Source organism: Apus apus, chromosome 1, assembly GCF_020740795.1.
Source record: "Apus apus isolate bApuApu2 chromosome 1, bApuApu2.pri.cur, whole genome shotgun sequence".
NCBI classification, from domain to species: domain Eukaryota; kingdom Metazoa; phylum Chordata; class Aves; order Apodiformes; family Apodidae; genus Apus; species Apus apus.
Genome location: NC_067282.1, coordinates 158438267 through 158459245, shown reverse-complemented (window position 1 = coordinate 158459245; position 20979 = coordinate 158438267). Strand labels below are relative to the sequence as shown.

The following is a 20979-nucleotide window of genomic DNA, read 5'->3' as shown; positions in this document are numbered from 1 at the left end:
CTCCCCGGCGGCGCCCTCCAGCCGTCCCGGCGTGCCCCGCGCGCACCACCGAGCGCTGCCGCTCTGGCTGGCGCCGCGCGCGGCCGCGGCGAGATGGCGGGCGTGGGGCGGGCGGGCGGCCCGGGCGGGGAGCAGCTGAACGGCGAGCTGCCGCCCGAGCCCCCGGAGAGGGACGGCGCGGCGGGGCTCGGCGCGGAGGACGGCGCCAGGAAGAGGCGCAAGAAGAAGAAGAAGGGCAAAGCGGGCGCCGCGGGTAGGGGCCGCGCCGCGCCGGGACCCTCCGCCGGCGGAGGCGGGGGGGGCGGGTTGAGGGGCCGGCACCCGGCCGGGCGGGCCTCGGGCGCAGCGCGGGAGCCCGTGCGTGGCCCCGGGGTCCCGCCGCGTGGGGCGCGGGAAGGGAGACGGCGCCGGCGAGGCCGCCGTCCCGGCCCGGGGATCCCCTGGGCGAGGACGGGGCCGGCGGGTGCCGGGGGGAGGCGGCTGCGCTTCGGTACCGGCGAAGCTGGGGCGAGGGAAGCTCTCCCTGCCCCGGTGTGCGCAGAGAGCCGTCCCTGCCCTCGTCTCCTCCTATACCCGGAGGGGGAAAAAGGCGTAAGACTGCTGCTGTAAAAGCCATCCCGCGTGATGGAGTCTCCCCACCCCTCCCAGGTTCTCTGGGAGAGCTGGAGCAAGTCTGGGCAAACAGTGTAAAGGAGCCACGGTTTGGGTTTGCTTGAGCGGGCTGGCAGCTGGTGAGGATCATGCTGTGCGTTTGTAATTATCTACTTCACACCCATATTATCTCACAAGAGCATGCGACTGCCGTGGCAAGAAAAATTAGTTATCCTGGCCGGAAAAAAAAATAAAATAAAAAATTAGAAGTGTCTGTGTAATGCTACCTTTATGTGCAGGTTTCAGAAACAGTGCTTGTGACAATAGTGCCCTACGGTTTTAGGCACTGGGGCTGCTTTAAGAACAAACAACAAACAGATGTGCTCTGATAGCTGTAGGATGAATATTGCATAACGTATCTGTGAAGTTTTGGGGGCTGTTGTGTCCTAAAGTGGAGCTATCCTTTTACCGTAAGTCGTATTTTAATTTTACGAACAGGACAAGAAACAGATAAAGAAATGGAAGGTGTGCTTGATGATGTAGCGAAACAGTTGGATAAACAAGCACTGGAGGACAAAGAAAAAGATGATGATGATGAAGGCAAGTGTAATTTACCTTTTCTCTTGACCTTTCCACTTCCAGCTTCTTCCTAGACTTCCATTTTAACAAAGCTTTACAGGTCCCATTTGTGTGTGTTTGTTTTGGGTTTTCCTTGGGAGAGCTGAGATGCAGCTATATGTATTTTTTACTTTTTTGGCAGCAGCTTAGCTGTCACACATGCTTATATATATTTATAAAAAATACCAGAGGTAACAGTTTTGCTAAAGCTTCTTGTTTTCAAGGATCTTACTACTGCAGGAAAATGTTTAGTTTAAGATAAGGTAAGCTATAAATCATTCTTACTTGCATTACCATGGTCAGGATAAATTTATGTTCCGAATTATGGCTCTTATTCTTGGCTTAGAACAAAAAATACAGAGAAAATGTTAAGGGAGCATTTTAATTAGTAGAAGGTTTTAAGAATTTTTACCAGTAGCTTGAATCCTGTTCATCTCTAATCCTAATTTTTCATTAAACTGAACTGGTGAGAGTTTAATACGGAAGCAAGACATACACCTTGTGTATTGTTTGTCCTATGCAGCTGATGTTCTGATTGCAATCCAGGCTGAATGCATGTGTTTTTTACAAATATTAGATTAAAATGCTGTTTTTCCTTTGTTTTGGTGAGTGGTTCTCACTCAAAATGGACATTTAAGAAAATTCAGTTAAGTTAGTAATGTAGTTCCCTTCTTGTGAATTAGCATTTAAAGTTGGCTTAGCACCCTAAAGTGGTTCTTACTGTTCTGCTTAGAAATCTTCTTAGTTGACTATTGCTGGAATTCATCATTCCAGAATTGAATTTAATAAATTACAGAAGTTTTAAAAAATTAAGTATACCGGGATATATAAAATTACAGATAAGTTTATCTTTTCACATTATTGTTCTGTGCATAGCACAGTTTCATGCAGTCGCTTTCCACGTATGTTTATTCTGATGGATTATTTGTTTTATGGTGTATTTCAGGTTATGGAGTTGAAAGATAATGAATACAATGTGAAGTGGTGCTGTCACTGAGCTAATAATCTTCCTTTTTTCCACATATTAGACTTCAGAAAAACAAAAATTTTTTTTTGCAGAAAAATATAAACACTTGTAAGTTTTTTTGAAGACAACTGGGATGTTCTTTTGTTTATACTGGTTCTCACCACTAGCCATGTTCATTGTGTAGTTTCAGAGGTGTTGCTTAAGATGTGGTGCTGCATTGATGAAAACCAATAAAACACCTTCCCCCCCCTTTTTTTTTTCCTTGACAAGCCTATAACTCAGTGGCCTCAGAAATGAGACTGTGTACCTTTTGAAATTTGAGAGAGATTAGGAAGTGTTCTTCCAAGTTCCATTGCAGTGTTAAAATGCTGATAAATGGTATTTTTGCATAGTATTAGGCTAAGTTATTAAACAGCTATACAAAAATGGCATAAAGTTGGACTTCAGTTTTGCAAAGATCTGAAATTGCTTTTCTGGTGAAAACTGTTTACATTACCAGCCAGATAACCTGAAGACAAACAGGGTATTGGTGAACTGCAGTAGTTGTGTTCCTGGCAGCAGGGTTAGTCTGCAGCAGCCTTCAAGGACATGAAAGCGTAGGCCCGGTTAGTTTGTCTTGCACTTGGCAGGTTCACGTGCAATGATGTATGAAAAAGCTACAATAAGCAGACAGCAGCAGGGACAACATTTCACAGATGCATTTCTTTATTTGCAGTTTGGGCCTAGCATTTAAAAAGTGCAAGTAATCAAAAAATCACTTGGTGACGGAACTGGAGTAACATCTAATTCATTTCTTGATTAATGGTTTAAATGCAGCTCAAGGTCAAGAGGGATGTGGCAAATTACCACATTTTAAATAAATGTATATGCATCAGTCACTGTGGCATGAAAATGCACATTACACTGACTACCATGAGAGACTTGGAATCTCCTGAGTGGAACGACTGGTCAGTGGTTTGGTTTTTAAATAAATGAACTATATGCATTTTGTGAATAAATGCATAAAAATGGCAGTGCACTGACTTGATTGTGAAAGTTTTTTTCAGTTTTACTTTTCACTTTAGATAAAAATCAATGTTCTAGATGTAGATTACTAGTACTTACCCATTTTGAAAGGAGCTTGTGGCTAGGTCCAAGGTTTAGTTAGGTGGCATCACATTAGATAAATACTTCATGTGGATGAGGCAGCTCAGCATTAGATGTAGCCAAATGTGAAGTCCACACAGGGGGTTATTGTTAAACTCCCAGATGTGACTGTAGTGTCATGTGGCCAATTCTTGGTGCTTACATGCTGTGCTCTCTGAAAAACTTCCCACTGGTACATCCCACACACAGTGTTTTTGCTTAGCACTGGTTGTGACTTTCCCTGTTATCTCTAGATTGAACTCATCCTGACCTAAGTGCTATCACCTTTACTTGTTGGGGTTTTTTTTTCTTTCCAGGTGCATTTAGTTCCCTTAGCTGAAGCATCAGAAGATGGGTTTGAAGCAGTAGTTCTTAGCTTTTTGTTATCTGTTATGTCTAATCCAGTTTTCTCTCATACCCTCCCCCAACCCCAGGCATTTTTTTGGGAAGTAGGACTTTCTGAAAGCTCTTTCTCTGAGCTGCCTTTTTTGTTTGGTGATAGTTTAAGTCATCAACTTTGGAAAGTATTTTCTTAGGTCTGTGTTAGGTGTAGGGACTGAAAATGCCAATGGTTTAGTGGCAGCTTCTAGCTGTCTCCGTTTAATCCATTAGATTCTGCTGTGAAAGACATGTTTCCAGCTAGTCCTTATGATTTTGTCAGTTCAAAATTCTTTGGTTCTTTAAGGTTATTTTATGTTCACCTGAGCACTTTCTTTCCGGTAGATGGAGAGGGTGAAGGAGATGGAGCAACAGGGAAAAAGAAGAAGAAAAAGAAAAAGAAGAAAGGACGTAGGTATCAAACAGAGAAATAAAGATAGACTGCATGAATATTTGGTTACACATTTGTAAGTGCTGTTCTTGGCAGTTGGAACAAAATTTGGGGTGCAGGTCGGATTGGTAGCCTGTGTTTGGCTAAGTTTTCTTCTGTCTGGTATTCCTGTATGCCACCTTGAGCGTTGGCTGAATAAAGTCATATGAGGGCATCATGAAATAACGTTTTCTAGGTAGAAGCCCAAATTCTAGTAAGGGGATCTTAAATAATTTGTGCCATTTAATGTTTGTGGCTGAATAAAGGTACTTACTATTTCCAGTGTACCATATGTAAAACTTTCTTAAATTATACTCAACAGCTAAGGTCCAGACAGATCCACCTTCTATTCCGATATGTGATCTGTTTCCCAGCAACATATTCCCAAAGGGAGAAGAATGTGAATACCCACCAACACAAGATGGGTGAGTGTTTTAAGTTTAAAAAATAAATGCTGTCATCTCGATGTAATGAATTGCAAAACTGTTAACGTGCAACTAAATGAACAAAGTGAGAGTTATAAGGTGCTTTTTTTCCTTTTTTGTTTGTTTGGGCATTTTGGGGTTTTTTTTGATCATGTAAGAACTTAAATAATAGAAGTCTTCAGGCCAGAAATGTTCCTCTCTCCCTACCCTTTTAATTAAGGTGTAGCCTGTATGAGCAGAATTGCCATGAGGCAGGGGACCTTCAGGCCCAGGGGACCAATGTGATTTCAATAAGCTTCTAGTAAGAAAAACAGTCTGAATTAGAACTGAGTGAAGGTTTAAAATTTAGGGAGATGAGGACACCATTATACATCAGTTTAGGGGGCGTCTGGATGTCAACTTCTTTGTTTCTTGGTTGTTTGGGTTTTTTTATTCGCAGTGATGTAGGATGGTGTGCAGTTTTGGTAAACAAGCAACAGCTTCTAGTAATGAAGCAGAGATCTGCATCCTTATGTTTTCATAGGGTACTACTATTACCTTATGATTTGTTAGGAACCAGGATATGCCAGCTTGACTGAGATTTCTGGGTTTTCCTACATGAAGTGTTGTGGAAGGTCACGTTTTACTTGCAGAGAGGGGGTGGGGAGTCAGCCTGAGTTACATGAAAATCTGAATGGAATAATGAAGTATTACTTGAAAACTACCCAGGAAAATTTTAATCAAAACTCTGAAAAAGTAGATTCGTCTGAAGGGGGAGGGGAGTAGATAAATATTTATATTTCCGAAAGCATTGTTAGTTTTCAGTTATTTGTTTTTGTTCAGAATCAAATTACTTTGGAACATTTATTGGATGTTTAAATTCAATGCCTGTTTCTCAGAGAGTGTAAGCAGCGTAGCCAAGTGTCTGTCACATCCTATAAATTGTGTTTCCATATCTACAGGTAATAGGTTTCATTTTTATGAGACAAAAATTTGGTTTTGAGGAATTCTTTTTAATTACTCCCATTTGATCACAAGGTGTGCTCCTATTTATTTATAAATGGGTGCCTTGTTTATATGCACAATATTAGCATGCTAATGATGGACTTTCACAGGGTAGTCCTGATGGGCTGATCCAGGAGTGATTCTTCCATGTTTAAGAGTTAAGTGTGTGTTTGTATATGCATATATTCAGAAGGACATTAGATTATAATTAGATTACGAACATATTAACCCTGTTCATAGTTCGTTAACAAATTAGATGCTAATTTACTTGAATTAGTAGCTGACATGAAAGCTAGGATATTTCCTATTCTGAACAATAGTTTCATTTTACATACCTGTGAAGCATTTTTGTACCACTTCTCTTATTCATGCTGAGGTCAGTAAGGTTTTGTCTTTTAATTTTTTTTAGATTTGCACTTCTAATCTTAACTCTTGATGTCAAATGCTTTCTAAAGTTACCTGTCATCAACCTACAATTGTGTATTTTGTGCAGGAAGTCAAGCTAGAATCATTAAATTTTTAAGGGAAAAAAAATAGCAGAGAATCAATTCTTATATAGACAAAAGACACTGATATTTTTATACCTTGGGTATTTTGATCTGTTTGAGGGCTTGTGGTTTTTGTTGAAGACATCTGAGCTTGAAATTACACAATGGGGAGGGTGGAAAAACTATAAGCAGTATTTCATGATACACTGATTTTTTTTAATGTGGGATTAAATAATTCTTATCCCTGCCTACTTGTTATCTGGGTTAAAATAATCTGGGGGAATTATTTTCTGGAGTTCTTATCTTTGATCACTGAAATCTAATTTACAGCACGATCATATAAAGATTTGTACTAGTGAAAGCTGGGGGCTGTGAACTGGAGTAAAAGATGGGAGCAAATGGCTTGGATCAAGAGGTGAACTTCTCAATCTGATTTATGTGGTGGCGAGCACATTAGGAAACTGTCCTTGAAAGAGCTTGTTAGCTCATATACCTGTAGGAAAAAATGTTTGGTGTGAGATTTTTATCTGATCAATGGATTTTTCACATGTCCTGAAGTTCTTAGGCAGGATCTCTTGTAAACTCCTTTCACAGAATGACAGAATTGTCGAAGTTGAAAGGGACCTCTAGATACCATCTAGTCCAACTCCCCTGCTAAAGCAAGATCATCTAGAGCACGTTTCTCAGGACTCTGTCTAGGTGGGTCTTGAATATCTCCAGAGAAGGGGACTCCACAGCCTCTCTGAGCAGCCTGTTCCAGTGCCTTGTCAGCCTCACTGTAAAGAGTTTTTCCCTCATGTTCAGATGGAACTTCCTGTGTTCCAGTTTATGCCCATTGCTCCTTGTCCTGTTACTGGGCACTACTGAAGAGAGCCTGACTCCATCTCCTTACACGCCCTTTAGATATTTATAGACATTCATAAGGTCTCCTCTCAACCTTCTCCAGGCTAAAAAGTCCCAGCTCAACCTTTCCTCATAAGAGAGGTGCTCCAGTCTCCTAGTTATCTTTGTTGCCTTTCCTGAGCTCCCAGGTGGCAGTGGTGCAGCTTTGGCAGCAAAATGCTTTAGGTCTGATACAGTATTTTTAGTTGTAGGGGGTATTTTGTCCCCTAGCTGTCTTGCCTGTGGTGACTATATGCTGAACTACAGTAGGATAGAGTGAGTATGGCTTCCTGCCAGTTTGCCGGAGTTTGAATTTAAGTCTGTGACTGTTGGCAGAGCAGCTGCCCAGACTCTGTCAGCAGCTCTTGCTACCAGAGGGTGTTCCCTGTGGGAATCCAGAGCAGTCTGAAATGATCTCTCAGTCCTCTCCGCACTGTTTTTCTTCAGTACACCTTTTCCATCTTCTTGTGCTGAGACTACTGTGCTGGCAGTAGTCCAGTTTCCAAGTGCAGTAAGGGGACTCAGGTGCTGCAGCCACTTCCTTTTTTTTTTTTTCCTTGGTGGAATTTACCAGTGTTAAGGCAAATTCTAAGAGTAGTATGTGTGATTGTTGGAGCAAGAAAACTGCTCAGAAAAGTGGACATGGGATTTCTCCTTTGCACTGTTCTTGCTTTATCTGAAAAGGAGTGGGAAGTTCAAGGGAAACAGGCATAAGGTCTCAAAATATTTGGATCCTCTGGTTATACTGATAAAAAGTTTATGGAATAGCCTGTTACCTTTTTATCATTTCAACTCTGCTTTAGGATTGCAGGCCTCTTAACAGTGTATAAATACTCAGTTCAAAATGGAGCAGACTTGCAGGGCATAGTCTCTTGGCTCACTCATACCTGGTGTTTGACTGTGGAAACCTTAGAGTGGAGCCAAATTATATGTCTATAAGTAGCTACACCTTTTAATTTCAAAAGTAATCCTTTAACTGTGCATATTGTTTACTTAGCATCATCAAACAGTAAATTGGGAAACTTTGGTGTAGTTCAGCATCTTTGGTCCACATTGTCCATCATTCCTTTTCTTTTGTGACCCACCTACCAGGATATGCAGCTATCCATTGTGTTGAGTATTATTTCTCTTGCATAGCATGTACGGAGTTCTTGGAGTTATCACTAGCAGTTTTCGTGTCATTACAGGACTCCAGCGTCACCATTTGAAAGGTATCTCTACTTTGTAGTCAAAAGAGTAATCTTAGTTAAGTTCTGACAGTTGCTGGAGTGCTTAAATTACTTTTTTTGTTTGCTTTCTTGAAATCTTAGTTGTATTGTTTCTTGTATAATAAAAAATATTCAAAACGAGTACATTTATTATAATTTACATTTAATCTTGTATTGAAAATTATAATTGTATTGGTTTCATCAACCTGCCAAAGAGCCAAAGCAAGTGGTATTCTCCTGGAACAAATGTTAATTCACCATCCAGCAAATTTAGAAAGTAACTTCCTGGCATGTGTTGTAGTTACTTTGCACTAAGTTAGGTGTTATTACCTAAGTGTACTGAGGATCAGCAAAAGTAATACTGGATCTGCGAGCTTCTAAGTTTTGAAGGAGCTTATTGTCTCCATGTCAGTTTCTGGGCCAGTTAATTTCACTACAGTGCTTCTCCGTACAGGAAGAACAGTCAGAATTAGTAAGATTGTGTAAAAAAACCCAAAACTTTTTGCATGAGCAGAGCATGTTGCAGTGATTTGCCCTGCTAAACTCAAGGTAGAACTACAGGCTTTGATTTCTTTTATATGCCTGTTCTACCTTCTTAAAAAGTATTATGCATCCTTCAAGCATGCTACTTCTCTGGACTTCTGGAAGGGGTGGAAGGTAAGGCTTTTGAAAATGTAAAGGAAATAATGTGGTTCATGGTCTGAGTTAAATTTCTGTGTATACATAATTTATTTTTTTTGCTGAAATGTTGTTGCCTTTCACATGTGCCAGTCTGTGAAGCTGGTAAGATTTTTATAGGCTTCTTTTACTCTGAAAATGTCGTAAGTGGTGATGTTTTCTGTTGCAGAGGGGAATGTAGGCCTGACTGGCTAATAAGCGTTTTGCAGGCTTAAGACAGAAGTTGTAACGACTGCTGTGATGATAGTAACTGCTCATGACATGCTGTATTTATTTTGAAGGCGAACTTCTGCTTGGAGAACAACTAGTGAAGAAAAGAAAGCACTAGACCAAGCCAGTGAGGAAATCTGGAATGATTTTCGGGAGGCTGCAGAGGCACACAGACAAGTGAGGAAATATGTTATGAGCTGGATAAAACCTGGAATGACAATGATAGAAATCTGGTGAGGACACAGATCTTCTCAAAGATCTCTGCTGTAGATTTTTCTGCTTCTCCAGTGGGGGGAAGAATTCAGTCTCAATTTTCTGTGCTTAGTGGACTGTATGATGAGTGTTGGTGGGACTTCTGTTTGAACTACACAACCAGTATGTCAAATTATTTCCTTTAAGTTTCCTCTTATAACATGGTTTTAGCTTATCCAGCTTTACTGGGCCTGGGATTATACTGAATTTCAAAGTAAGCATTCACTTATGTTGGCTTATTTTGAGTACATGCTAGATTTTATTGTTCTGGGCTCTGGGTGCTATTTCCACATAAGTTCTGCAAGCAATGCTGAGAGAAGCAGCAGGTAGCAGTAGTAAACATCCTGGGTTTTGCCTGAATTGTCAGACAAATCTGATGTGGATGAGCAATGCAGGTGCAGTCTGAGGCTGGGAGTGGGCCAAGAGGCATAAAACCAGCATGGCTGTGTACTCAATTCAGGGCAGGATGATTTTGTCTGTGTTCAGTCTTCATTGACTGATGTTTCTGGAGAAACAGTTTGTGTTTTTCTCAGTTGATAATTTGCTCAGTTATTTCTAAAGATAAACATGAGTTTGATGAAGATAAAATTGAAAGAAATAAATTAGCCTGGAGCAATTCTCTTGACTCCTCCGGCTATTTCTTTTGTCTGTCCTTCGCTTTATTTGGAGTGAATGTCTGCTGTCCAAGTACTGCACTGATTCAGGACAGTTTAGTTTCCAAAATCAGGTGCTTTCAGCCGGATATGACTTGAGGACTGTGCTGACAAGAGTAATGATAGTAAGAAAGCTCATCATAGCTGATCCCTGAGGTAACTGTAAGAGGATAACAGAAAGAAAGAATACACCATCAGGGAAAGTGGAGGAAGGGCAGCTGCCTTAATAATCACTAGTCTGGCTGAAACCTGTCATATTGACTTATACAGGTTGATTGTTATAAGCAATAATTGTATCAAAACATGACTTTTCTTCCCAGAGTACCTCAGGCCTTGGGGACTTGCCTAGTAAAATAAGCTCTTCTCTTTCCAGATTGCTCCAAGTGAATAGCTTTCCTAAAGAAAATCAGAGTATGGTGTGCTGGTGTGAGCTGCAGTTTACATCACTTCCTGCCACTGTGCGAGTATGCACTGGTGGATGTGTATCTGTAGCTTTCCTGTAGTTGACAGCTTGAGGGTAGACAGAAACCAAAAACAAATGCTAGTCTTGTAAGATCTTATTTGATCACAGTTACCGCTTAAATGAAAAAAAATAAAAAATCCTTTAATTAGCTTTTTCTTTTAGGAATGAGATAACTGTTTCATTGCCTTTTTTCTTGTCTCTTCTTCTTTAAAATCCCAATAACAAAAACAAAACAAAACAAAACACATTTGATTTGCCTAAACTTTAGTTCCATAACCTCTGCTTCTCAGGAAGAATGGATTAGACGTAGCTCGTAAAGGACAGGTATTTCCAATAAAACACAAGTGAAGTACTCAGTTTTGCCTGAGGAAAGGAAAAGAAACAAGACCAAGAACTGAAGATCAATACAACGTTTTCCAGTCTAGGGTCTCTTTCTAGTTAGCATACAAGTAGTTTCTGATTTTAAATTAAAACATTTGCTTGCATATTTTTTTGAGGTTTTGTTCTTGCATTGATTTATTTGAAGTCATCATAAGAAATACTAATGACAGCTGTTATGTTCTTTTTTTTTTTTCTTCTCCTTCCCCGCTGCCTTTTAGTGAAAAACTAGAAGACTGCTCACGTAAGCTGATAAAGGAAAATGGTTTAAATGCAGGTCTTGCATTTCCTACTGGGTGCTCTTTGAATAACTGTGCTGCCCACTACACTCCCAATGCTGGAGATCCAACAGTCCTGCAGTACGATGATATTTGCAAAATAGATTTTGGAACGCATATTAGTGGTTAGTTTTCATTTATCAATTACAAGTTTGAGAACACTTTTCAGTGCAAAGATTATGAAGCTAATTAACTTCTGCTGATTTCAGGTCATATTATTGACTGTGCTTTTACAGTCACATTCAATCCAAAATATGACAAACTTTTACAAGCTGTAAAGGATGCCACAAATACAGGAATAAAGGTATGATCATTATTTAAGTCTTTTACCATGTCTTTTACAGTAGGTTTTGCAATTATTTTCCATTGATATTTGCACTTTATTTTCAGTGTGCTGGAATAGATGTACGTCTGTGTGATGTGGGAGAGGCCATACAGGAAGTTATGGAGTCTTATGAAGTTGAAATAGATGGCAAAACATACCAAGGCAAGTTCTTTTCTTTATATAAGGATAGTTGCTCTTAGAGGATATGTATTTGTACAAATACTAGCTTACTTCTATGATATTGGAAAGACATCTGTCCAAGAACTATGGTTTGAGTGACTTGCATAAATACATGTTTCTGGCTGGCTTGCTATTCCTATGGACGAATGCTCTTGGCTTATCCTTTCAAGTATTGTATCTTTAACAGCTAAGATGAAGGCTAAACAATTGTTTCAGAATGTACAAATTATTTGATACCTGCTGTCTGACTTGATTAATAAACTTCTGTTACTGTTGAAGTTGCTAGTCTTTAAAAATGCAGTTTTGTTACAGCACATGAAATTAACTTGTGCCGTGGCTGTGGAATTTGAACAAGATGTGTGGATATTTTTGTGTTTAGTTCCACTGCACTATGAATCACTAATGTACTTTCAGTATGGGCTAACAAACCAAATTGTTTTAAAGACTTTACCATGTTAGGAAATTGCCTGTAATATTAATGTTTTCTTCAAAAGTGAAACCAATTCGCAATTTGAATGGACACTCGATTGGGCCATATAGGATACATGCTGGAAAAACAGTGCCCATTGTGAAAGGAGGAGAAGCCACAAGAATGGAGGTAAATGGAGTTCCTAAATGTTTGATACGTTTCCCCAGTTGTCACAGCAAGAATAGTATTTCTTGTGCACGCCTAATGTGTAGTATATGTGGTGCTGATGGGTCATAGCAGCAGAGGAAAAACTTTGCTGTACTTAGTTGTGTTTCTCTAAAGGAGGCATCCCTCTAGTTTGATATTAGTGGCTTCTCCATTTAGCTCTGGAGTGTTCTGGGATCTTAACACTTTCTGGAACTGAAGCCTTGAAACCCTGCTATTTAAAAAAAAAAATCCACAAGAAACCCTTGAAATGTGAATGGCTTTAGTGATGCTTACGAAAACACTTGTGTATTTATTTCTCTGTGTATATACATTACATAAATGCAGTGTCACAGTGTTGTACTTAGGAGCAGGGAAAAGGAGAGAAATAACGGATTTGGGGGCAAACTTGAGGGGCCTGATTTTCCCTGGAGGGTGTTTGGACTTGCTAGTTATTCGCACTTCCCTTGTTTTTTTCACTCTGCAATTAAAAAGACAAAACAACAATCTAATACTTGAGAAATATTTCTGTAGTGTTGCAGCTTTGGATGACTTTCTGCAAGTACTGTTAGGTATGATATTTCTAGTTCAAGTGAGAGACGAGATGTAAGTTGTTATTTGAATAGCATTTTGGGCAAGAGAAATTGGTGTACATGATGTGTCAAACTGTACCAGCTGGAAAGGCAGTATTAAAATATGTAATCTCAGATTTAGCCACCATTTTGATGTAGGCTTGTGTTCTAGCAAGATAAGAAAGCTTATTGGTAATGATACACAAAGCTTTTAGTTCCATTCTAAGCCTGGTCACTGATCAGCGTTGATCACTAGTAAGTCTGTCAGTCTAAATAAGAGCTGGACGGGGACAGGTGTGGTCCAGACAGGATTGCTTTTTGAGGTAGGCCCACTCTTGTCACCCAAAACTTGAATCATAATTGTTGTTTACCTCGTTAATGGTGTGAGCAAAAAGAGTTTTAGCTATCACCTCACTTACAGGAATGTGCAAAGGGATTAAGGAGTATTGGAAGAGGAAGGTAGAAAAAGCTTGTGTGCCCTTCTTGTTTTAGCTTAGTGAATGGTTAGGTCTCGTGTATCATTCATCATCAGTATATTACTAGTATAAAATTTAAGTGTTCTTTAAGCAAATTTTACTTAAAGATTTTGGAGCTTTGAGATTGTTTTATTTGAATATCCAGACATTAGGGAGAAGACCTTTGTTTTTCTTCACATTCTGTAGGTTACTTAGGACACAATCCTACATCATTAAAGACAGTTTTGCCAGTGAAGAATGTGGAGCATAGCCAAGCTCTTACTGTACTATGCTAATTATAGTATCAAACTGCAATCCAATGAGGTTTTTGTGCCGGAGAGAAATACAGCCTCTGACAATCCTTGTTCTGGAAAAGTGCAGGGAAAGTGAATTTTTCATAGCATTGTGTGTGGGTTTTTGTGGGTTTGTGTGGTGGTGTTGAATTAAATCAGTTGAGTGTTTGGGGACATCTTTGAGAGTTTGTCGTGAATTGGAGGCCTGTGTAACTACATATGGCTTCTTATTTTTGGGTTGTGACTTTCAAAGTAGCTTAATAAACTGAAAACCCTATCTCCTGCTGTCTGTTGATGTTTGATGCCCTATCTTGTATATGTCCCTTTCACAGTCCTACTGTAAAGGATAAGTAATTGCACTCGGCAGAAATGGGTTTATATAATGGACTTTCAGTTTGTTTTTGGCTAGAATGTTGGTAATGCCCTTGCAGATATATGTCACCTTCATTTCTTGAAGAAATTAATCTTATGGAGTGGAAATGAGCAGGTTAAGGGTTTATACTAGCAGCTGTTACAAGAAAATTCTGGCAGAAATTGGGCAGAAAGTTCTTCAGTGCAGTAAGTCTGTGTAATCAACATCTATTTGCTATGTCTAAACCATGCATTTCCTAGGACTTCTATCTGAATAGCAAAGAAGAATTCCTTCCAGTTCCCAAATGTTTTGCAGCAGGATGTAGTTTTGTTAGCTATGTTAGATGTATGTTTTGACAATGTTTTAACTACAGTGACTTGGAGAAATTGTGACTGGAAGAGTGCTGATATTTATGGCTTGAGGCAAATAAAATGGTACCAGCATAAATAGCTGGTGATTTAGAGATGTCTGTAACATTACTGTGTGAAGTCTCTGTATTGATTTGGTGATAGAATATATTCACATTTAATTAATTTTGTTCAGAAACTGTTCTGCTGACATCATATCAGAATGGCCCAATGTAATATTCATGTTGCAATGTGTACCCTTTTTCTTTTTCTCTCCTTAGGAAGGCGAAGTATATGCTATAGAAACCTTTGGTAGTACAGGCAAAGGTGTTGTTCATGATGATATGGAGTGTTCTCATTATATGAAGAACTTTGATGTTGGGCATGTGCCAATAAGGTTGGATTTTTTGATATTTTTTTTTGTTGTTATATTGTGCTAGAACTACAGCCCATGTTCTTAGGGTTCAAATTTGATACGATGCAGGTTCTTCACTAATTAACAAGGCTGTCAGAGGACATAAGGGTGGTGTTAGCAATGCTCTTGTTATTAAATATGCTCTGATTGTAAATCTGGAACAATATGGAATTACTCCAAAGAAGCTGGAAATGGAGAAAATACATTATTACATCTTTGGGGATCTATAGATTGTATTATTTATTTATTTTTACAATCTTCTTATCATTAGTAATTTTTTAAATACTTAACTGTATATGTTATGCTTTTTTATTAGTGTGTATATATATTAAATGTACAGAATATTTTTAATCAACATCTGTATTATGACTGTGTCCCACAAACTTTGTCTTAGTTCTGGTCCCAGAATGTATCAAGTTATTAATGTCATCTGCCTTGTCTGTATGGGTATTTTGTGTGTTGGAAGTTCTTGTTCCAGCATATTGCTAAAATGAAATATCTTACTAATTTTCAGTTTTCACTGAGATTGCATTTTGGCATTTCTAGGAGTGCAGCATATTTTATGAAATTAAGGCTATTATGGTTAGAAACATAGGAGGCAGATAAGCTTTTCCAGATCTACTTGGTTTCCATAGAACAATCCAATGATATGAAAAAGGTGGGGGGGAACTGCTTGCATTCAGAAGTAATTTTATTTCTTAGCAGATTTATAAATTTCTAATTTTTATGCTGATATATTGCAAGAAGTACAAATAAAAAACTTACCAAATATGACTTCTGTAAAAAAAAATCAGCATTTTAGACCACCAGGTTTTTGCCTAAATTAGTTCAGATTGTTAACCACTTTGGATCAGGAAGAATTCTGTCTTTCTTCATAAAATGAAGCATCCTTTTATTATTTAAGAGAATGGTTCCTGTCACTGCATTTAGTTTTATTTGGGTAGTTATATTTAGTTATGTTCACAATGTTACTTCCCCTATTTGAAGTGGATGGCCAGGGTGTTTGGCAGCATTCAGTTTTTGTTTTGAAGGATATCTTTTTGCAGGAGGAAAATGCACTTTTTTGGTGAACAGAACACCTGATGGATGTAGAAAGACTGGGCAATCTTAAAATACCTTGAAATCTAACCCTTTTTTTATTTAATTGGTGTGTTTTGTTTCTGTAGTGAATGCCTGCCGATGATACCTCTTCCTTAAACATGTTGTTCTTTCTTCAGGCTTCCAAGAGCAAAACACTTGCTGAATGTTATCAATGAAAACTTTGGTACCCTTGCCTTCTGCCGCAGATGGCTGGATCGCCTGGGAGAGAGTAAATACCTGATGGCATTGAAGAACCTGTGCGACCTGGGGATAGTGGATCCATACCCTCCCTTATGCGACATTAAAGGCTCCTACACAGCACAGTTTGAGCACACTATACTGTTGCGCCCAACGTGCAAGGAGGTTGTCAGCAGAGGAGATGACTACTAAACTGAAAGCCACCTCAGCACCTTTATACTCCAGGCTTTGTTGGAACATACTATACCAGAATTAATTTGCAACATATTGTCTGTTTTAACAGTGGACTGATGCAATCCTTTCCTTATTTGGAAAGGAAGGGATTTGATCAAAGGCAAGTCTTCTAATGTAACTAACTAAGGAAAAAGCTTTCAGGCCTTTAGAAATATTTCAAAAGTTACTTATTTTTTTCTGTTCAGGGAAATATGTGCTATAAAGCTCAATTTTTAGTTTGGAATGAGTTATACGTTTTGTTTTGAACATTTATGATAAAAGATGCTTTTCAAATATTTATATTACCATATTCCTACTTGAATGCTTTGAATGACTACACCTGATTTCTGCACCCAAGCCCTCTATGATATTGCCTTTTAAAGTTCCTGGAATACATTTTGTAAAAAATAAAGACAAATTTTCAGATCTAAAAATACATATACTTTTTAGAAGTCTGGTTATAATTCTGGTCAGGAGTCTGCTGGGAAACTGCTCTATTAAATATTTTACAAACTTGATTTGCCATTTCTTGTCTTGAAACTGGACCTGTCTTACACTTCATATGAAACTTGGCCTTTCAGTGCTTATTTAAATATTCTTGACAGTGCTGGGATACAGGGCAAGGAGTCATGAACTCTGCAGGACAGAATATGAATACTTCAGTAAAGATGAGTGGTGCGACTTGGTTTTGAGTGTGCCAGTCTTCAGTTTAAACTTCAGCTGTATTAGAACACATCAAACATGTCTGGTGGTCTTCTTTGTTGCTGTTATCAGCAACATCCAACTCCAGGCTGAAGTCAACTGTAAATATTAGTATACATCCCTACATATTCTATGCCATTGCCATGCCCTCTTGCGTGGAGTAAAATTTGCCTTCATGTGATTCTCAGTCTCCTTAAAATTCACATTTGACTGTAGAAGTGGGGACAAGAAAAACATTATTTTGGAGTGTTAAAAGTTCTTCCTTGCAAGCAAACTAATCAAGAATACTTTCTGTTTTCTTGACATAAGAGATGATTATTTGTCTTCCTGTTTCAGTGAATCTGACTGCTGAAACTCATTTGTAAAGGTAAATTAAATCCCATGGTTCTTCAGGCCTTGATGCAGTGTGTCTTCCAGTGCTGTACATTTAACTCATGACTTGTATATTAAAATTTCACATAGTTACTGGTAACAAAAAATACAGATTTTTTAATAGGTCAATAAAAGTCCCTTAAATGTAGCTGCTTAGGAAGCAGAGACACTTCACCTGCTCCTTTATAGTAACAGCCTGTGTTTCTTTACAGAGGAGTTCCTATTAATTTAGCAATATCAGTTCTTTTCCCCCTCAGCATTTGAGTAAAAGTTGCATTTTTGTCCTTTAAAACCCAGGTATCAGAGCTGCAGTTTGGAGGGGAGCTGTGTCATGTACTGCCTACAGTTTAAAATAATAGACACTAATGTGTTTTTTCTCCCTGATTGTAAGTATTGTTTAAACTTGGTACTGTTCAAACTCCCGGAAATGGATGAAATACTATATCAAAATGTGTATTTCTGTTGTTGCTGTTTGGGAGTTGGCATCCCAGCAATGAATGTTAAGTAATTTATGCAGCCATGTGGGCATGTGTGTCTCACTCCCAAACAGTAGCTAGTGTACATGCTTCTGCATTGCAAAATGAAAACTGGTACTTGGAAGGATCTGTGATGAGCAAGGGTGCTGGGTACGTTATCTGCTGCTATTTTTGTTTACGCTAACAGAATCGTGCTGCTGATGTACTTTTTGACTTGATACGAGCAGGTTCTGGTAGAATGGATGGCTTCCAGCTCCCTTATTTTGGTTGCAAGCCTGGTTACTACACATTCTGCTAGAAACAAAACAAATCTGCTTCCGTTCTTAGCCTCTTATTCGCTAATTCCAGGCTTCTCTCTCAAGAAAGATAGTCTGTTAGTAGCTCAGTGATGTTTGATACTGTTCCTACAGCTTCAGGCTTTATTATTTTCTCTGATGTTTACTTCAAGAACACTTAGTATTACAGAACAATTACTTGTTTTCCTGCCTGTGTCTTTTCTTTCACCTGAGTGTAATAGGAAGATCCAGACTGCTTTGGACTACAGCGTATTTTAATTTTTTAATTTAGTGGCTGCTGGCTAATTCACATTTGGAAGCTGATAATAGCAAGTTGTAGAGGAAGTGCCTCAGAAAAATACTTGCAGAACAGGACAATTATTTGTTGCCATTTAATTTAATTGGGTTTGTCTGGATATGTGCTCAACATGCCACTGACCATCCTTCATTTACACTTGGCAGTACAGAAGGCAAACCCTATTTCCACCTCCTCCTTGCACTTAAACTCCTCTACTGCTTTCATGCTCTCTAGGCTGTCTTTTCCTATTGCTGGAAGTGTGACAAAGTTGTGGGCATGCTGTCTGATGACTGGACCATGCTGTCTTGTCACCTGACAAGAAGCAAAAGTTTAACAAAGACTTCTGAGCAAGCTGTTGAAGTCAGTCTTCCGCAAATATCCTGAAGACTGGGATAATTTTGTTTCTTTGGTATGGGCAGCACCAGAAATGGTAGTAGTTTTTGTAGAGAGAGTATGTTTATTAGAGGTGCCATAGAGTTCAGAACCTACTTTGCAGGGCTTTTCCTTCATGCAGACCTTGAGACACAAGCATCCTTATAGAATGTACAGTTTGACCTGATAGGATCTGATCTGAGTAAAGGTATGGCCTAAGATTTTCCTAACCAAGAAGCTAATTTTAGACTCAAACAATGTGCTTCTCCTCTTAGATTTGGGTTTTGGTTTTTTGGGGGTTCCCACCCAGTGCTTTTTGATCAATTGCTCAAATAAGTCTTCAACCTGAGTAAGTCTTCTCTTAATGGAGCCTTGTTCTAGTGTTCTGAGTATAAAACAGCAAAGTTACTTTGCCTTGTGTTTTCTTGCTTTAGGAATGCAGCAGCCAGATGCTGCGCAGGCATTTGCTGTGGGCAGCAGGCACCCTCAGTTTGCAATAGGCTTTCCCGGGGTGGCTGAAGTGTTTAAAACCTGCCCTCTTTACCTGAAAAAAAAAGGAGCAGGATGGGAGCTTGACTTTGTCCCAAAACAAAAAGCTCTGTTGCATTGGAGTTCAGGTGAAAACCTCCAGTGGTTGCCAAGAGCACGACTGCCTGCAGCACAGAGCGAGTGCTGGAGTTGGCCTGGCACATTCCTGTCCCCTGGGCAGCCTGTCCCTTGGCAGGAGCTGGGCATGGGACTGCACCGTGCAGGATGTAGCGTGGCAGGGGGAAAACGGGGCTGGTGGGTACAAACGAAGCCAGCCATCAAGTAGAAACCCTACTTCAAGAAATGGGTTTGGTCAGTTTTGTTTCTCAAAGCTTCTGCAAGCGTGGGTACTTGGTAGAATTCAACTGTAGAGTTCTAAAGGATAGATTTTACTGCTTTTACTTGAGTCAGAGGTATTAGTATTCAAATTCACAGGTCTCATGTTAAACAATGTCAGCTTGTGTGTTGATGGTAGATTTCCTTGGAGTTTTGTACTTCACGTTTTGGCTTAAAAAAACACCTTACTTGAAAGATCAGGGTTTTCCCCTTTTTAGTGGCTGGTGTTACTCAAAATGGAAAGAAACGTGTGATGCTAAGTAGCAACTGTATATCCCTAGGGATGTGCATTCTACTTCAGCTTATGGAATAACAAAGCAATTCTAGCACTAGCTTTGTGGAAGAAGTTGTGTAGCAATCTGGCTTGCAAGGGAGAAGGCATTTTAAGTGTGAGTAACTTGCAGGCCAAAATAGGGCATCTAGGGAGGGAGATGAATATGCTGTTAAAGTGAGAAAACTGCTGTTGCACCTTCCATCTTCATTGTCATGTTTTCTTCAGTAAATCAAAATAATACTACATGAAAGTACAAAACCAGAGTAAGATGGTATGGAAACTTAATGATGGAATGAGTAAACATGACTGGAATTTGTTAATTTCATTTTTAGAGGTGGTGTTTGGAGGTGGAGGTAGAGGATCTTTGCCAAATCCTACTTCAAATATTGTTCTTACAGGAAGAAAGAAGAGAACTAGGCTTTTACCAAGTTAATAATTTGCCAGGATTTTGCACTTCCAACTTGCTGGTACTTGACATTTCGTGGAACATCAGTCAGCTGTCCATAAAGGCAGATAGTGTTTATGTCCATTCACAAAATAATGTTGCTGCCAAATAGTTCTGTGAAGGTGTGTTTGGATATAAAGACTATGCAATTTGAGAACAGCATAGCTTTGAATCAAGATGTTATTTTTATATGAATTTTTTCAGTAGTACTATTTTTTTATGTGGATTCAGGAGGTAATTCCGTTTCTACAAATTTCAAAGTTTAAGTACTTTTTTAATGTAAATGAAAAAATAATAAGGTAGCTGTGTTATGACTCAGGATTTTTGATATGTGTGTTTCTCGCAGCAATCACCTAGTTCTTGTAACTAAAATTAGTACTTTTTCTTGTAACTAAAATTAATATTTTTAGCTTTGCTTTTGTATTGGTGCTTACTTCTCCCATTTTGCAAAACTACAGTGCTTTAAAAAAAAAACAAACAACAAAACTATGTAGACTAGTTAGCTCTCAAGCCTATTGCCTGGTTGTTTTTGAGCTTCAGCTACCTGCTTGCCCATTTGAACTTACCATTTTTTATTGACAAGGCTAAATCTCCCAGTCCCTTAAACTGGAGAGAGCTGTATAGAAGCTTTATTTACCACTAGATTAAAGCAAAGACACACAACCCCCTGCATGCTGTCTGGATGGATCTCTCTCTTACCACCTGGGACTGGAAAATTGTGTTATTTTTCAGTTCAAGGATGGGCTGCTTTGACCTGCGTGACATGTCCCTGTGCGACTAGAGATGATGTGAAGCAGGGAGGATTGGCTGACACACCAGCTGGGGGCACTGCCACCCAGCAGGAGAGGGA

At 39.2% G+C, this 20979-nt stretch overlaps 1 protein-coding gene across 1 annotated transcript; it reads left to right on the top strand.

Annotated features, from left to right (window-relative positions):
- Positions 1–17: 17 nt before the first annotated feature.
- METAP2 (methionyl aminopeptidase 2) lies at positions 18–16569 on the top strand. Its single transcript, XM_051614527.1, has 11 exons — positions 18–253; positions 1090–1191; positions 4025–4090; positions 4432–4534; positions 9056–9217; positions 10952–11133; positions 11218–11312; positions 11399–11495; positions 12008–12111; positions 14427–14542; positions 15778–16569. Exons 1-11 carry the CDS (start codon positions 94–96, stop codon positions 16028–16030), a joined length of 1440 nt encoding a protein of 479 aa, XP_051470487.1. The 5' UTR covers positions 18–93; the 3' UTR covers positions 16031–16569.
- Positions 16570–20979: the final 4410 nt, after the last annotated feature.